This window comes from Apteryx rowi, unplaced genomic scaffold (assembly GCF_003343035.1).
Source record: "Apteryx rowi isolate R43461 unplaced genomic scaffold, aptRow1 scaffold_802, whole genome shotgun sequence".
In the NCBI taxonomy this organism is placed as follows: domain Eukaryota; kingdom Metazoa; phylum Chordata; class Aves; order Apterygiformes; family Apterygidae; genus Apteryx; species Apteryx rowi.
The window spans coordinates 145,982-165,133 of NW_020451097.1; the positions used below are offsets into that span (position 1 = coordinate 145,982).

Below are 19,152 nucleotides of genomic sequence, written 5' to 3' on the forward strand. Positions count from 1 at the left end.
AACTAATAGATAGTTGCATCTAAGTATACAACATAAAAACCATTAACGAAACTTCTACAGAAGTGAATTTTAGGCATTCTGTCTCACTTGCTGCAATATATCCTTTGTGCTTTTATCTCAGTCGTAACTTTTAACAAAATCTATCTATGGTTAAGCGTGCCAGTCTCATTTTGCCATGAACCATAAATAGTTTGTCCCAAAACTTTGCCTGACTACCATGCAGAGGAGGTATGAGGAAGGCTTCCTAAACTAGTGGGCTCCTCCCCCCCCCAAAAAAAAAAAAAAATTGCTGGCTGAGGTTCTAGATGCAGTAGGTGGAATTCCTCTGACTGCACAGACGTATACATTTGCTTTGGTCATCTTTGTTTCCTATAACTGTAATGTAAGATTAATATTTCTGGCTCCTCTTGTTAATACAAGAAGAGAAAAGACTTCCTCATTTGACAAGTCATGCCATTTTTTTGAGGCTCTATGGCCTTAGGACAAGTATCTTGAGAATTGGTTGGTAATTGATTAAAAAATGGATGAAGACAATGTGTTTAAAAATGCTAGTACTCTTGACTCTCCCTATTTTATAACAGTATTACTGTCTGGGCAAAGGTGGAAAGGTGAACTTGTTTTCTCAGCACCTTCTTCTCCTGTCTCCCCCCCCAAAATTCTCCATATAAATCCTTTTGAGCCTTCTCAACAAGGACATTGCATCATTATATCCCTGGGTTAAGCATTCAGAAGTTCTGAATATCAAAAGTTAATTGCTCAAATCTAGTAAAAATTCCTTTTGACCACCTACATCCCATTTAGTGGGGGAACACACAGGGGCCATTAAGGAGATAGTTCTTCCATTTTTCTCAAGTGTGTTTATCATACTTGTAAAAAAAGCAAATGTCTCTAAAGCCACATTGTGATACAGTGAGCTTAAAAACACACATTAACAATCACTCAGCTTATATGCTGATTCTAGTTGATAACATTTCATCTTGCATCTAATCAGGGGGTGGTGGTTGTTGTTGTTGTTGTTTGCTTAGGCAAATTTGAGTGTAATTAGGAGTTACTGGAATACACTTAGTCATTAAACTGCAGGAACCTGACAGTATATCCAAGACATTGCATTGTACTACTATATCCAAAGATATAATAGTACAAAGAATTACTTGTGCAATTCCAATTCAGTGCTTGCTGAAAGTTTCAGTGGTGTATGGAGAACAACACTAAGGAGTGGGTTCTCATGTCTTAGTCATGAATGTTAAAGACTCGTAACATTTCCTTACATGTACTTTGTGATGCAAAATGTGGCCCAGTTTCATGCTGCATTCTCTCTATTAGTAAGAGCATTAAGGTCTTTTGTCTTAACACAACTGTGTATTTTCACAGTTTTTGGGAAACCTCTGGCTGGCCATTGTAGCTGTAGAACTTGAGGGTCAGGTGATGCCTTCAGGCAGAAGGGTGCATGTAAACACTTAATCTTTGTAAAAGCAGGTAGATCAGTCAAGTTAGTGGTATCAAGCTCAAATGGTTCTTTGCTTCTAGTACTATGCTGTTTAGACATCCTGTGTCCCTTAATGTCATATGTTCTTATCGTCTACCTCCCCACACAGCTATATTGAGTGTTCAAAAGGCTGCAGGAACTGGTCCTATCTTTCTGCTCTCTCTCTTCCCAAAGTTTACTGGGAAATAGGTTCTACTGTTAAGCCATCTTGAGGACTGAAAAGCAATGCATGCTTTTTAACTGCGGCCATGTTCTGTCTGGCTAGATGACTTCTGTTCTGGTTAGCTCTTTACTTAGCCAGGAGCATATGCTAAATTTGAAATAGGTTAGAGAAATTACTTTCTGGGCCATGCGTTGCCTTGCTTTGAACCACCTAAACAGGTAATTTGATTAAACCTAGATAACCCAATTCTAAAGTGTATGAGAGAATTCTCACCTGCACTACTCTACTAGCAAGAAAATGAGGGCAGCAACCTCTTCTTACAGTACTAAAGACTTCCTGGGGTGCAGCTGTCTAATAAGCATAATTTAGTATAACTAAGCACTTTTTAATAAGGTAGTCTTGCACTGTACACTATTTCAGACAGCTTTAGGCACTAAAATTTTTCAGCTACTCTTTCTTCCACTCAGTTGAGAAAGCTGCACTTCTCTGGGTGAAAGTTCTGAGTTCTGTTCAGTCAGATTTCCTTACATGTTAGTAAATCCCCGAGAATGATGTTAGGCAAGATGCTGCAGGGAAATGAGCAAAATTCCTTCCTCTTGAGAGAAGTGGTGTTTGAGCCATTTATTCTTTCAGAAGCTCTGAATTTAAACTGAAAAGAACGAACTTGACCGGAAGATCTTACTAATCCACAGCTTTAGGGATTTTTTAAATCCATGTCTTTTCTTCTTTGTTTCAATTTAATCAGATGAATATCTTAATGTGATAGAATTACGCTATTTCACTAATGATAAAACTTCCAGACACAGAAATAAGTTTTTCCTTAAAGACTTCCTATTTCATTTCTGAGTGTTTTATAATTATAGATTCTGTCTGTATCTGATCTTTTTCACAGGTAGTTTTCTTCCTTTTTTTCCATTATGYCATTTGCCTGCCAAGAAAAGGCTACTGGTATCCTATTCTCTGTTTTGAAATGTTCTACTAAACTGTATTAGAGGAGCAGCAGTTTCTGTAACTTCTTTTAAGCATTCAACTGGAAGCATATGTTGGGATTTCAAAACTCTTAGTGCTAAGCAATACTGTCAAACCTTAAAACCTAATATTTTGTTTAAAAACAAGTGCATACCAAATTCAAATGTTTATGCTAGAACCAATATGAAAAATGTTATTTATGTCAATACTGTCACCAAAAAAATAATTAAAATCCAATTGTATAAATTTGGTTAGGTAGTTGTTATAAGCTCCTTTCTTCAGAGGCAGCTTGTCTAAGACAGATGCTGCTTGGAAATCACTAACTTATTTTCACAAGCTGTAATTGGTCTCCCAACCACGAATTGGAAAGTTTCTCTATTCACAACTTTAAATTTTCTTACACTGTTACAAAAGAGAAACATTTCACTTCTGAGCAATTTGATGGTCTTAAAATATTTTCAGAAGATTTCTTCCAAAGAGAAGAAGTAACCATAACTAAGCTGTTGTATATTGGTTTCCAAGAACATGCATAAATTCTTGTCATGTTTTAAAACTGAAATTGCTTGAGGTTCTTGATCATGGTGCATATATGAACTAAATTAGGTTACCCTGTCACTGTCAGGCATACTGCATATAGTTACTATTGAGCATAATTACTTTTTTCATACCTAATAATACAAATCCTGTGACTGAAAGCCTCATGGCAGATACTGTTTACTATGCAGCCAAAAATGGACTCAGGGTCACTAAATAAAAAAGTCTTCTCATACTGTTTACAGAGGGATTAAGTTCATAATAATGTGCCTAGATCCATGAAGAAATGTGCATGTGTAGTTTGTCAAATATAATGAGATTTAGAAAATGTAGTAGGTTCTAGCTAATAGCTGGACATTGATGTACTTATTGCTGCATTTCAACTAGTCTGTAACTAATAATAGTCATGTAAGCGTGGATGTAAGAACTGCTCCATGTTAAAATCTGGAGGGCCGCAAACATGATATGCAATGGGAAAGAAGCATGGCTCCATTTGGAATGGGTAACAAGCTCAGCTTTGTATTTTCTTCTTTGGAAAGAATGTAAGAACAGGCTAATATTTAGACTTGCAGGTAATAAATTAGATAATACAAATAGTAGGTATGTCTATAGTTAACAGTATACTTCCTTGTTAGGTGGGTGCCTTAGAGGTAGGAAGAAAAAAAAATCTTTATACAAAGACACTATAATCTTGATTCAAAGCAATGATAATTCTTCTCTACAAGAGGAAAGCTGGAAATAAAAGGGAGCTCTCAGCTCTGCTCTTATTCATGTCCTTCACATTTAGTTCTCAATTATGTATTTTGATAGCCCTTATGGACTGCCACATCATGAGAGATCTGTTTAGCTTGGGCAGAGTTCTTTCGCTTGTTCTTTAGGAATAGTGGCTGTATAGTGGCAGGGTAGAAGCCCAACTGGAATCTGTTATGGAGTAGCTACTGTTCTAAAAAGACAAAACACTGTTCTATAAAAGTAGCTTGGAAAAAAAAAAAAAAAACACTTCTCAGGTCTGCCATGAGACCTGCTTTTAAAACTAGAAAAATCTATCTAGTGGCAGGATTGTTCTACTGTGTTCTGCTTCCTAGGTCAAAAGACTACTTTTTTTTCTTGATTTGAACTTCTTTAATGTAGTCTGCTGTCTGTGGCTTAAACATTGAGGTATTCTGTGTCTGCTGGTTTAATAATTTGAACAATTTTGCTCTTGCATGTCATCTGTAGATCTTGGGATATGCTGCAAAGTTGTTATAGCCTCTGTTGTGTAAAATCATGCAGCAAACTGTTTTTCTTGTAGTCAGCGTGTTTCACTCTTTACCTTTCTGCCTCCTTTACCTTCCTATCTCAGCTTTGGCCAGCAACTTGGTGGTCATGAGAGATGGGGTTTGGTTTTGCTTTTAGAGTAATGTGTCAGATTGCTGCATGCAGGCTTCTCCTGCAGGATAAAAATCCACCAACTGCTGGTAACTTTGGAATTTGCCTCCAAGGCTGAGACTGGATAGGTTATGGTGAGACTGAAGGAATCATGGGGCAAAGCTAGAAAGGCTTTTATTTGGAAACAGAGCACAGAAGAAACAATCCTGAGAGCAGGAAAGAATTGGTCACTTTCCCTCTGTCCCCTATCACCCTAAATAACTAGCCCAGAGAAGCAAAATTCTGCAAGTTAAGCTGTAAGATCACACATAGTAAACTTGCAAAAAAAACTTCAGATTTCTCTAGGTAGCCTGGACAGTATTATACTAGAATGGACTGATACTGGCAGCATTAGCTCTGCATCATGTGTTCAGCATTGTTCCCCAGGCAGAAAAGTTAGGAGAAAGCAGGGCCTGATTAATAACCCTAATAATTCACTTCTGAATAATAGTGATGTTGATTTTTCTAATTTTAGTTAGGGTAGTATTCTTTTATTCAAACTGTTCAGAATGTCTTGCATGGTAGGCCCAGTCCTTACAGAAGCCTTTAAATGTTATGGGGATAGAAATATAGATTAAAAAAAAAAAAAGTCTAACTGGCTGAGGGTATCTGCCTAACATAATTTGGACTTCATAAGCATTGTATAGAAATAGCTTATATGGTGGGGTATGTGGTGTTTTGTTTATGTGGGGGGGGGGTTGTTTTGTTTTGTGTGTGTGATATTCATTCTGGTGTTATTTTGCAGACAATGGTACTTGGACTCAGCTGTGGTTGGTGTCAGACTATCATGAGCATGGATCACTCTTTGATTACCTGAACAGGTATACAGTGACTGTGGAAGGAATGATAAAATTAGCTTTGTCCACTGCCAGTGGCCTTGCACATCTTCACATGGAAATTGTTGGCACACAAGGTAATCTTACAGCTGTTCCATCTGTTGTGTGGATAATACTAGATTTTAAAAAATGACACATACGTAACTGTTTCTACTATAATTCTCTTCTTAATTAGAACATTAAACATGTCCAGAGTGTAGTTGCTATGCAGATAGCTGCTCACTTGTGTGATAAGGAGGCAGTTGAAATCAGCAAAGATACCTAAGTTAATCCCTTGAAGCTAAGTGTATTGAAAGTGTCTGTCTGGGACCTGTGATAGGTTCTGAACTAATAAAACGTTTTAATTTGATAGAGGCAGTGTGTCTTGGTACTAGTTTGTACTGAGAACAGTATGCAAATGAAAGCTTTACTGTCATTACCACCAACAACAACAAAAAAAAAATACAGGGTACCGTAAACTCCTCGGGCTATGGCGACTTATACTAGTATGTTCTCTTCCCTTCTTCAGCTTCCAGGCAGGTTGCTACCCCCTTGACTGCAGTTCCTTTACACACTAAAGTGGCTGCTCTTCTATTGCTATAGCAAAAAAACGTTTAGATTTCCTTCAAGTGCTTAAACTGCCTAAGCTTCCCCACTGTTAAAACATAGTGTTTCTAGTAGTGGTAGTCTTTTATAACTGACTCTTTAGTAAGACATGCTTGGGTATTCTGCTGGTTTGGGCTTTTTTTTAGCTTCCCTTCTGTGCTATATCCACTTGTTATTGCTCAAGAATTTTTCATACAAAATGACTATTAAAAGGAACTAAGTAGTGGTGCCTGTACTTTTTAACCTTGGTTTGTGATTTTTTTTTTTTTTTTTTTTAAATCATCCTTAATGGATGTTTGTTTCCATTAGATGTTAGGAATCTTTTTGTGGCAAGTAGCCTGTATGTGTGCGCATGCGCAATATATTCTTGCATAGGAAGAGGGAAAGGAGCAGCAGAGAGACAGATGGATACTTCATGTATTTTTTCTGGGCAGCCAGCTAGTCCACAATGAATAATTTCAGGAGTTAGTCTTGATAATACACATGAAATGACAGAACTAGAAGGGATATTTTAGTAACATCAAAATCTACACCAGAGTTAGAATAATATTGGCTGTCTTTTATTAGCAGTAGGGATTTCTTCCCCTTCCCCCCTTATCTTGCCCTTTCTAATTTTTTTTTTTTTCTCTTTCCAGGAAAACCTGCAATTGCCCACAGAGACTTGAAATCAAAAAATATATTGGTAAAAAAGAATGGAACGTGCTGCATTGCCGATCTAGGATTGGCTGTAAGACATGATTCAGCTACGGACACCATTGATATTGCTCCAAACCACAGAGTGGGAACAAAAAGGTCAGTATGCTCCCTTTCTTTAAAGGCCTACCTCTGAATTTGGAAATACATATCTTGYTGTCTTTACAAAAACTCTAAGAGCTGATGAATGGCACTTGTTTTGATGCAGTTAAACTTGTTGGCTGTAACTTGTTATTGCTGGAGTTTCAGACACTAATAACTGGAAGCTATGTGGAAGATAGGTAGGACTAATTTCCTTTAATAATCTGTACAGCTATATAGCCAATAGGTATATGTGGCTCACCAACAGTGAACCACAGCAGTGGGGTTGTCCAGTGTGGACAAATCCTTTTGAGGCCTATAATGTCAGTGGTATGTCAGTGATCTTACTTGGAATAAAATTTCTCTCACTGAGAAATGTGTGGAAGCTCTACAGTAATTCAGGGCTGCACAATATTAACCTGAACATGTACACTAGCAGTGTTGGGCAAAACTCTGTGCTGATGTTGCCCAGTCTCCAGCCCACACATCTAAAAATACTTTTTTTTTTTTTTCCTTCACTTTAGTGAGAGATACTTCAGTTGTGTCTGTTACACTTAACTAGGATGCGCGTAGTGGCTTTTTTTAATTATGGAGCAAGGCTTTTGGAACTTGTATTGGAAATTATTTTACTGACAATTGTATTGCTGAAATTACAGGAAATGACTTTGTTCTAAAGCTCTGCTGTATTTAGTCCTTTGCCCATTTTAAAAATTCTACACAAATGGTCAAGTGAGACTTGTTTTCTGAGTTATCACCAGATTACAAAATACTGGCTATTATTCCTTCTCTAGGTCTCCAGTAATCATTGGTAATGAAACAGCAAACTACTGCTTGAGCCTCTTATGTCACTACAAACCTAGCTTGTATGCAAGAAATAAAACAAAGTGTGACTTTGCATGTAGCTGTAGTAAAAAACAAAGAAAACTGATATGCAAATCAGTCACTTTCTTCAGTCCTCTCTTGGGAGGAAGTATCTGTTCAGCTGTGTCTGTGGATCCTCCTTGCAAGATCTTTTCTTGAACAGGCACTATTTAAACTGCCTGTTCATCTGCCTCATGCTGCTTTGCAAGGGTAAAACAGTAGCAACTCTCTTGCTGCTGTGAGCAGCAGCAAGACTAAATCCACTTCCTCTTTGAAGGCATTAGTCACTTCTACCCCTCTGCAAATTGATCATTCTCATGACTTGGTCCCCTCTTCCTCTTGTGAATGGTTAGGTGGTAACTCTGCATCTTTGGCTTCAAGTTCCTCCTCCTGCCCCTCCTCCTCCTGCCCCTCCTCCCATAGTAAAGTTAAAATCTTATCTGTTCTGTGGCAGTTTTAATTCCCACTGATGACTACCATTGCTGGTACGTCCTCTGCATATGGAGAAATTTTGTGTGCAAGTTCAGGATGACTTGACAATGTTTATATCTTTCCAAGGATTGTCTATTGTAAAATACATGGTCTAGGGAGTAAGCAAGACTTGTTTTCAGGTGAGTGCTTTAAGCACCGAGTCCAGTCTGACTGGTGATCCTTCTCTCTGGTTGAATGAATCTTTATTTCTTTTCTTCTCAGAGGCTTAGCTTCACTAGGGGTGTTAATGTGTGTTTTCTCAGCTTGTCCTGCAGTGTAAAGCAGGAACATGTGAGCCTTAAACTGAGAAGGAAATAGAATCACTCTCACTCCCTCTAAAGCAAGTAAAATGTAGGCTAGTTCTCCTTTCTTTTTGAGAAGGGCGGTGAAACTGTCACACTCTGTAGTTTAATCAAGAGAAGTAGTCTGGCTGTGAATTCTGCCTTAGCATGGGCACTTTTCTGCAGTTTACCCAAGTCTGACACAAGCAGAATTTAACTATGCTTGTGGAGTATAGGCTTGGTGAAGGGAAATGTCGCACTTTGTATGCTGTATATGGGTTCTGTTCAATGACACCAAGCTCCCTGTGTGTTGTACTAGAAATTTAAGCAACTAAGAGTCCTGGACTGGAAGGGCAGAGAGGGTTGGGGAAAGCCAGCAGGCATCTAATGTTAGGCATGGCCATACTCAACATCATTTGTAAACTCCTTTGTAGACCTGTCCTTGCATTCTTGGAGGGTAGCTGCATACCTTGTTCAGAAGCTCAAAGCCTATCATGTTAGTCTATGTAGAGTAGTTCTCTCCAGAACCCAAAGCACTGTTTCTGACAAACAATGCGTTTGCAATACATAAATTACTAAGGAGATGCATGTTTCACTCCCTTTTGTTTGATAGCTGTGAAACTCCAGCTATTCTATTAACTGCACTAGATGACCTACTTGCCTTTAACCTCTTGCTCCAGCAATAATCTCTTTTTAAGCAATTAATCTGCATTCTGAGTTGTTATGGAAGCCAAAGCCAATATAAATGCTGATGGAGAATTATGGTAAGAAGTCAGTTTGCCAAGAAACTAAATGGAAGTTATTTTTTAAGAGTATGAATTCGGGGCCATTACCAGGTTCAGAACTTTTATGTTTTTTTCTGTTAAATCCCTTGTCCTTAGGATGACTTAGAAATTGAAACAAACTCCTATACTGCTTGTGTAAATGATTCTTGCTGATAGACTTGCAATATGGTGGTTTTTTTTCAGCTCCATCCCTCTTCTCCCCATATTTGATCCATCTTAAGATCATATCCTTTCTTCTAGAGTGGTTGATCACTACACTGTCAAGCACACTAAGTAGCACAAGAAGATTATCCAATATGTGTGCAAGATCCTTGTCCAGAGCAGGAAAATACCAACCCACTAATCTCACATTTTTCTCAATAAAGCTTTTGATATAGGTGGCCCAGAATGACTTGAGCCTTGTCCATGTGAAGGGTTGTGACATCTTGTTGGCTTAATTTTCAGACTGTGCATTCCATTCAGTATGTACTGTCAATATAAATTTTATGTTCCTCTTCAGATGCTTGTCCTCAGCTTATGCGGTTATCATTTACATGGAATTTACATGCCTATAAACTGTTTAGGAGAACTCTCTCTGGCTAGCCTCCCCCCTCCCCCGAACTTCTGGACTACTGGTTGCATTTTTTTTCTCTTGTTGATAGTCCTTGCTTCCTCCTGTGTCACTTCCATAGGACACAGTAGTGCTGAGATAATTCTTAAAGCTTATTCCTAAAGAAATCTTGAAACTTACTCTTAGTACTCAGTCTTGTATTCTGCCTGCCATCCCTGGTGCTAGGGGGAAAAAAAAGTATATTTAGGACTTTTGTACTATGTTGATTGGATGAAATTGTGCATAGGCTTCTCCTGTGGTTGTTCCAGTGTTTGAGTTATTGCCTGATGCTGTATTCCACTCCAGTAATCTATGCGTGTTGCTTTTTTACTAGTTAACTGTGTCACTCTCTAAAGCCCTCGTGTCATTGCTTGCCTGCTTTGTTAATTTGAGATTGACAAGGCAGTAGAAAAATGCACCAAGTTCTCCAAGGATTACCTAGCAGATTTAGCTGCAAGAGCTATACCAGATTGAGAAAAATACTGCAACCACTGTTGATGGCAGCAAGTACCACTCCTTCCAGCACCATGAAGGGATACTGCCTGTCAGTCACCCTAAATGAGCTCCACACCAGCCTTTTACTTGGAATGTTCCAACACAAGGTATAGCCACACTAAGTGAGGTAACTGTAGTTTGGACATTATGACCAGCTTTCAATCCCTGTTTATCATTGGGAGGCTATCACAGATTTTAAATTGCCAGGAAGACTGAGAAGGTTATAGTCATCTGAGTCTTCAATTTTTTCATGTGAGAACAATTGTCAGAATGTGTAACAAATGTATTTACTATTCAGAAAAGGTCTTGCATGTATGAAATGCATGTTTGTTTAATGGTAGGACTTACCAACTGTATTGTGAAGAATCAGTTACTTTAGTGTAGGGAACCTTTATTCCCAAGGAGCCCTTAACAGTGCTGCCTTTAAGTTTGTGCCCCATGAGTTTCCTCTCTGTTTTAGGATTATCTCCTGTAAATCTTTTCCCATGTCTCAGAAGTGCTCTTCACCAAAATCTCTCCATTATCTTTGTGCAGATTAGCTCCCAAGATAAAATTGTTTCTCTTTTTGAAGTTGGATGCTTCTAAGGCCTTGTGATGTAGCTTACTTTTTTTGTTAAGAGCCACTAGCTTCCTGTAAACTGCTTCTCCTTATGTGAGAATTCTGCTGTTAGTGCTTATCTCAGTCTGCTACTTAGAGCCTCAGTTTTTGCTGTTTGCTCTCCCCCCTCCCTTCTCTTTTGTCAAAGCTTAAGCCTTTTCAAGCTGTACTCTCCCTTCCCTTGCTCTTAAATTGGCACTCCGTTTTCTTTACTTACCATTTTCTAAATTGTCAAGCATATACTCTCTTGATAATCAAATATAGCTATTCCCATTGAATTCTATTTAAGGAATACAGTCAGTGTCAGTTGTTTGTTTAACCACTGTTTTTACTGATTTTTGGAAATGTGTAGGCTAAGAGCAAAGAAGCTTTGAACATCCTAATCTTCATAAAGTACACTTTCTCTGAGTCTGTCTCCTTTTCTGCATAAACATTTAAACTTGTTTTTGAGCTGAATAGTATAACTGAACATCCTCTACTGTAAGTACTTATGAAATTCAATCTGTTTTCTGCTTTATTGCAAACAGGTACATGGCTCCTGAAGTTTTAGATGATTCCATAAATATGAAACACTTCGAGTCATTCAAGCGAGCAGATATCTATGCAATGGGATTAGTATTTTGGGAAATAGCTCGGCGATGTTCAATTGGTGGTACGTGGCAATCTTTACAAAACTGGCCATACTAAGGAATTATAAGTAACTTGCAGAATCTGACTGAGTTTGAGTAGACAGTTCTCTCTAAAAAGAGTTTAAAGTGAGCGTGTCTCAGACTTTCTAATTGTTAATCCTGTAAATGACTGGCTCATTCTACCTTTGTGTAAATTGATAAACCATACCTATTGAAGAAAGAGGAAAAATTAGTACAGACTAGTTCCTATTAAAACCCTTACATAAAGGAGAGAAAGGGGTGAAGTTAATGTTTGTTTCTTGAGAGCAAGGGACAAAACTCAGGTAAGCGCTAGACATAATGCGTGCAGATGATGTGTATACCTTATTTAAAATAAAACGTGGTATAATAAATCATCTGCTTCCAAGAAGCATGTCTTTAGTATGTCATATGAAAAATTTGACATAGCTTCCATCTTTTCCAAATACATAAGTTTCAAAATTTAAAATTCAAGTGTAGTTTTAGCACTCTTAGAATATGTTTAAGGCTTGTGGTGTTTTTTGTTGTTGTTGTCAGTCATTAATGTAATTTTAAAAATGAAAACAGAAAAAGAAAATTGTTGGGTTCCAATAAACCATGAACATAGGTAAGAAATAAAGAATATGTAACTTAAGTGTTAACTAAAGTAAAAACTATTTTCAACCAATTACAGGAATCCATGAAGATTACCAGTTGCCATACTATGACCTTGTCCCTTCAGATCCTTCGGTTGAGGAAATGAGAAAAGTTGTTTGTGAGCAGAAGTTAAGGCCCAATATTCCAAACAGATGGCAGAGCTGTGAGGTTAGTGTTAACTACCCATGCTAAAGCTGTTTGAACACCTTTTATTGATTTCAGCAGCTTAAAAATTGTGCTTGACTCTTATTTCTGTTGTAGAAGGGGGAAAGTTTGCCTCAGAGATCTTGCTTTCATTCTAATCATTCTGGCTTTATTGAATACTGTTAATCTTTAGTCATGCATAAATTTTTAAAATAGCATCATAAAAATGAATAGCTCATCCTGTATGGAGTATTCTAGGATCCCTTTCTGTGAAGCAATAGACAAAGTTAATATAAATTAAAGCTAGTATAGATTATATTATCCAAGAAGCATCATTGCAAATAAATTACATAATAGGGGGCAGCAGAGATACCTGAGCTAGTCAAAAACAATCTATAGCTTATAACCAGGTTCGTCCCAATCAGTTTGTAACCAGTCTGTCTGGTTATCATTTTCAACAGATAGTGCTGTGCCAACAGAGTTGTACTTGCTTGTTGGGGCACAACTGATATCTTCAGCACTATTGGGCTGCTTCAGGTGCATGCTCAAGCCCACACAGAACTAGCTCAGAGGTCTTTGCCCTATCATTGCGTAGTAAATGAATTTTCATCAAAAACCATGATGGCCTTGGTACTTGATCTCTCTTAATTTGTACTGTGTACACTTATTCAAATATGAACACGGTTTTTAGGAAACTGAGGATCTCGTAAGCCAGAGACTTAAAACTGGAGTATGCATGTAACGACAGCTCCTGATCATGCCTCTGTAGAAGTGCTTACCTGATTCTGGAGCGAGTTCCCTTATGCTTACCAGCTCCCAGGCAGCAGTACACACAGCAACAAGCTCCTGGCTTTCCAGCGAACTTTGTTCATATTGCTTGCTCCAGGAGCCCAACTGAACCAGTGCTTCCTGGTTCAGAACATAGGAGAATAGCTGAAGTAGGCTAATACAGGAGTATGAAATTGAGATGTGATGTACTTCAGATGGATGAGGGAACTGAGTTGTAGAATGTGTGAAATGAATACATAGGTGAAGGCCTGAAAGAAAAGATTTGGTGAGAGAATGCAAATGGGAGGGAAAGGCAATATGCACCCACAGACTACAGATTAGTTTTTAAATGCTGCTATTCCAATCCTGCAAATTTAACCATTCATTTTTATAGAACTGAGTTTAAAATCTTAGAATTTACAGCTAATACTTTCTTTGGTCTTACAAAGTTTTTACATACGTTAGTTTTTACATTATTTGCATTGTTGTGTGATAGTAGCATTCACAGATTTCAAAGAATGGCTGTTTGAAAGATGAAGAGACTCCAAGAGTTTTCAGAGTTGTTAGAGAGCTTCAATTTGAGGAAGACAGCTGATAAAATTAGTGAACTGCTATATGTTAAACTAACTCCTTGAAAAGCACTTTGAGGGAAGTGATTGAGTACATTCTCAGCTACACAGCACTTTGATACCAGTTTTAGGTGCTTTCTTCTATTTTATTACTGCTTTTTCACTGGAGGTAAAATAAAAACAATATTTTTGTTTAATGCAAGACTTCAGAAAACAGTTACAGTCAAACTGCTAATTTTTCATTGAAATATATTAGTGTGAGTGAAGTTGTACTGAAAAATACCAGTGTTCTCTATAATATTGTAAATAACTTTATTTTTCTGTAGTGAAGTGAGAATTTGTTTAATACAACACTCTTGCATGCAGCAGTAGTACTAGTAGTAGACTTCAGAAATGTGTATTGTAAAAGGCCAAGGCAGAACAAAAGTCCATTACATGGGAACAGAACTGCATGTAATTATTTCTTTCCTTTGCAGGCATTACGAGTAATGGCAAAAATTATGCGGGAATGCTGGTATGCCAATGGAGCAGCTAGGCTAACAGCTTTGCGCATTAAGAAAACATTATCACAACTTAGTCAACAGGAGGGGATAAAGATGTAATCCTGGATTTGCTACTGAGGAATACTGTAAAAAATCTGTATCTGCACCAGGTGGCGTGTTACGAAGGTTAATTGTTCTACCTCACTGAGGGAACAGAAGGATATTGCTGCCTTTTAATACTTCATAGGAACATCACTTATTAGCCCCAGGATTTTTGCAGCCATGCTGAACAGTTGTGTTGGGTCCTTTCTGTGCACTATGAACACCTCTTTCCCAGGATACTTACAAACTATTGTGTAGTCTAGTTTTATTTTTTATTAACCTGCAACTTCTTATTTGGAAAGTTGATAGCTGGTCTTAATGTCTAGTTAACTGTGCTAAAAAATATGAAGATCACTTCTAAAATGGAAATGGTTCACTAAATTGTTCTGGAGTGCATTGATGGCTCTCTAAGTCACTTTAGTCCTGGCTGGTACATAGAGTATTCTGAACCACTGTCACAGTTCTTTGATTCAGATTTTGACTGTACCATTGCAGTATACTCTGCTAGCTATAAGGTTGTATATCTTTTGGACTCTTATCTTGATTTACAAAATGACCTCATTCGTTTGTGGGGAACATAATTTATGCAACTATACTTTCTACATGATTACTGTTTTTCCCTCCCCCCCCCTTTTTCAGAGCATTACATTGCCTTCAAAATAGATTGTATTATACCAGTAAGTGCCGCTTTTGAGTCTTTTTAATGCAAAACAGTAGGAACATGCAAAGCCTATGGTACTTGTGGCTTCCAAATTACAAGTTCAAAAGTCAAATATTCATTTGCTTAGCTAAGATCTAATTCAAACTCTTTTCAGCGAGTGCATCATTCTCAAAATATCTTTAATTTTACCAAAATCTGATTCTTTAAACCACTGTAGGAGTTTTCAATAATGTAAGCTAGTTAGTTCACTGTCATATTTTGTAATTGTCAAGTCATGAGTTATATGTAAGACTTTTTATCAAGTGGTACTTTTAAAATGCTTGAAGTGCCCTTGTCTACTTAAGAGAAGTAACAAGAGGACTAAAATGGTCTTAAGGGAGATTCTGCTTCTTTAAATCAGTTGTGTAAAGTATATTTTCTGTGCAGCTCAGCAGAGTCTTTAGGCTCACAGAACAATATTTGCAATTAAACAAGGATTAAGTGCACCTGTATTTAGGGGGAATTTATTTGGGCTTTTGTGCTAGAAAGTTAAAAGCTGCTTATAAAGTTTATGTGCATATATTTTGTGTGTGCCTCATACACAAAGTGGTGACCTGCAGGTCTTTGATACCAGAGGATTCCAGCAATCCTCTTCATAGTTACAAGAACAAAGCTTATGGTGGCTTGTGTTGTCATAAGAACACAAAAGAATATGCATAGCTTTAGTCCAGATTTGCCTGAGAATTTAAGGGGGCTTTGGCAACCTTGTTCATAAATTGAATTGCTTCCTGCCCAAATGTACAACATCCAGGGAGGAGCAGGGGAATCCACAGGGAAAATTTTAAATTTGCAGTCTCCAGGATATATATATATTTGAATTGCAGTATTAGAAATATTCTGGTTGACCTTTGATTTCATTAATTTCCAAAAAGGTCATTTGGATTTCTGTATGTAAATGTGCCTGGTAATTAACATGCCAATTAACAGTTAACCTCCTACTCTCCAGAACATATCACTACCCATCCTACTATACGATATGCAGAGTAACCTTAATTCTATTTATTTTTCATGCTTCAGCATAAAGTACTTTGAGAATTTTTGACAAAGCTAGTAACTGTGGCAAGAGTATCATTTGATACTGTTAGCAGTAGTCAAGATTGTTTCTTGGTCTGTGGTATATGGTTGCTGAAGCAATAAGATGGATAGGTTTTAGTAAGAGGCTATATAGGTGGCATAAGGCTTATGTTCAGGCTGTATAGGGATAGCAGCCAAAGCAGTTCATAACACTCATGTATTTCCAAATTCTTAACACATACTTGGAGATGGATTTAAATGATGTGGGAATTATGGACCTGCAGAGGTTGAACTGTAAATATTGAAATACTTTATTCAACCACCTTTATGGATGAGTTTACTCATATTGGAAGATGGCACCTGCAGAGGAAGGGAAGAAAAAAATTCTTAGTAGAAAACAATTGGGTTTAAACATATGTACAGCTGTCAGGCTTATGTTTGTTCTGCATTATCTGACCAGTCAGGCTCATTTGCTTCAGGCCTCTATAAAAGTTGAAAGTTGACTTCATGCAGGTATCTTAAATAGAGTAAACTATACCTTTGTGCAACTGGGCAGTCAAGGTGTGCACCACAGTTTTTCAGTTATGACTGATTAAGAAGTGATTAATGCATCCAGTCTCCCAGTTTATCTGTTTGGCATCCTTCTCTGACAAGTTCTGTGTATCTAGACAAATATTTAAAGAAAACACTTCAGCACTGAGGTAGAATTTACTATAGCCCCATACTAATTTCAAAGATCTATTTAAAAAAAAAAAAGGTACCTTTGTTAAATTTTGAGTTTTCCAGAGGTGTACCTGCTTCTTCACCGTAGATACAAATGGTATAAGTCATATTTTACAAATGTCAGGCTATCAGCATGCTTCCAGTCTTTATAATAATCTCAATGGTGACATGGGAGTGTTTTCAATAATTCATCAAATTTCATTGCTGTTTTTAGCAACTACAAAGTCTTATCACAATAATGTTTAGTCTTCTAAAATATAAGAAGCAGCTCTGTTGCATTTAAAAGAGAATCTAAGGCAGCTGAACAGCATCATGATGTGTGGATTACTTCAAACAATTATACAGTAGTTTGTTGCATTGGTTATCTCACCCACCTACTAGTCTTCATTTTCCTGAATTGATAGTAACTATTCTTATGCTGTTCTAATTCTTAACTTTGTAATAAACTTTTCAAAAATGAAGCGCATAAAGGAGGCTTGATACAATGTGTGACTTTATGAAAATTATTTTGGGACAATCTTATTATTCACACTAAAATGCAGAACAGGAAAACTCTGAATAGAGCTATATGTATCCTCAGTTCTGACACCACAACTCAAAGCTTTGTTCTTTTCCATTATATAAACTGAACACCTTTTACAAAGGGTGTGTCTGTATATATTATGTAACTTTAAATGTTACCTGTGTAATATCATATCTTATATATATGGACACAGGTACACATAAGTATTTTTTAAATTAAGGTTGTAATATCACCAGATCTGCTCTTGGAAATCCAGGGGGACCAAAATATTTTAGCATTCAAAATATTAATTTTATATCATTTCAAGTATATACCAAAACAATTTCTGATGAATACTGATGCAAATGTTTGTAAATATGAATGCGTTATACATTCACTCAAGTTTCATGGATTTAATCAGTTTGACATTTTAGTAGCATTGATGCCTCAGTTCAGTTTACAGACTTGACTGGGTGGATATGGACATGAAGAATAAGGAATGTTGGAAATGATCTGATGCTGGAAAGCTTGAAATGTTGTTTTTGGAATGCTGGAATTCTTCAGGGACCTTCCAGCCTTAAAAGCTAGAGTTCTGGGATGTTTCTCAAGCTGACTTTCCAAGCATGGCACACTTACACCCTCAAATGGTTCCACTTGTAATCCTAAAAAAGACTATGTATATAGGATAAAGACTTTGGGATTGATTCTGTAGGGGCATGAAAGTGTCAGAAAAAGAGGCTATTTTATTTTATTTTTTCCATAATTGTTCTGAGAGTGATTGCCATGAAACTCACCTTTTAGTGAGCTACTTGTCTATACTGTGCCATTGAAACGATTACAAGTTGTTAATCATTTTGTGTAAAAGAAAACATCACTATATCAGTTGCTTTAAACTCAAATTACCTCTTAAAAGACCAAGGTACATTTACCTCATGTGTATATAATGTTTAATATTTCTCACAACATTTTCCAGGTTTGCAGTTGTGTTCCTAGAAACATGGGTATACTAAATTTACAACTTCAATGGTACTAAATGTATTATCTGGTGCCCTAAAACACATCCATTTTCTGTTTCTTATTGTATTACTTCAAGTTTGCTGCTTTGTTGATGTAGCACCTGCCCTTCCATAGCTGTGTGGATACTACCTTGTATAAACTTTATTTCTTGGATGATAAATTTGAGGATCCTGTACAGATGAGTGTCACTTTTTTAAATTTTACAAAATTGTGTATTTCCCCTTACATTTCTGAAAACATGTATTGTATTTGTATACATTTCAATGGATTGTAAATAGACAGTAGAAGAGTGATGCTTATGTTAAGTGCTAACACTACAGTAGAGAGATTAAAGCAGTGAAAATAAAGTACTTTTTTTTTTTTTTCCAAAGTATGAAAGTTGTCCTTCAGAGGAAGAAGTTACAGGTAGGTATATTTTTGGGTGTGATGTTCTTACCTGGCAAAAAGCGGAGTCACAGTGAGGTGTTAGTGTATTTCTTTCCTCTAAAGGAACTTCTACTAGCAGGAAAATAATACAGGGTCTGCTTGCTAATGCTGGGGCAATCCATCCCATGTATTCATATGGATAATGATAAAGTGCCTGATCTTCCTTCTTTGTCCTACAATAATGTTTGAATAGGTGCCTTGCTGTTTTCTCTGATCTCTTGGGTGAAATAATTAATGACTGTTTAGGAAGTTTTGCTTCTCTGTTAGGTCTCTATCAACGTAAACAGCTCTGAGAATTGCAAGAGACTTGAACATCTGACCTCAATGCAGGCATCATAAACAGAAGTAAAACCAGCTTGCTTGTGTTGTATTAATTGTTTCTATGTAATATCAGTTTATAATCGAGTTTTACATTGCTGAAGGAGGGCGAAGATGCAGCCATAACAGAAAAATGACATTTTGCCCTTACATAATTGTATGTGCCGCTATTAGTTTTGGCTCAGCAACTAGCAGATCTTTATCAAAAAACACCTCTTACAGCAAATTCCTTTTCTAAACTGGGAATCCTTAAGGTGTCCAGAGAAAGCC

The 19,152-nt window shown here is 37.1% G+C and overlaps 1 protein-coding gene across 1 annotated transcript in view; it reads left to right on the top strand.

Annotated features, from left to right (window-relative positions):
• The window catches only part of TGFBR1 (transforming growth factor beta receptor 1), a 35,038-nt gene extending 16,120 nt beyond the window's left edge, over window positions 1-18,918 (top strand). Inside the window, exons 5-9 of the mRNA XM_026089229.1 lie at window positions 5,305-5,472; window positions 6,616-6,772; window positions 11,362-11,486; window positions 12,155-12,285; window positions 14,075-18,918. Of these exons, the coding sequence (XP_025945014.1) occupies window positions 5,305-5,472; window positions 6,616-6,772; window positions 11,362-11,486; window positions 12,155-12,285; window positions 14,075-14,200 (707 nt within the window). The 3' untranslated portion in view covers window positions 14,201-18,918. The remainder of the gene's footprint in view (window positions 1-5,304; window positions 5,473-6,615; window positions 6,773-11,361; window positions 11,487-12,154; window positions 12,286-14,074) is intronic.
• The last annotated feature ends 234 nt before the right edge of the window (window positions 18,919-19,152 follow it).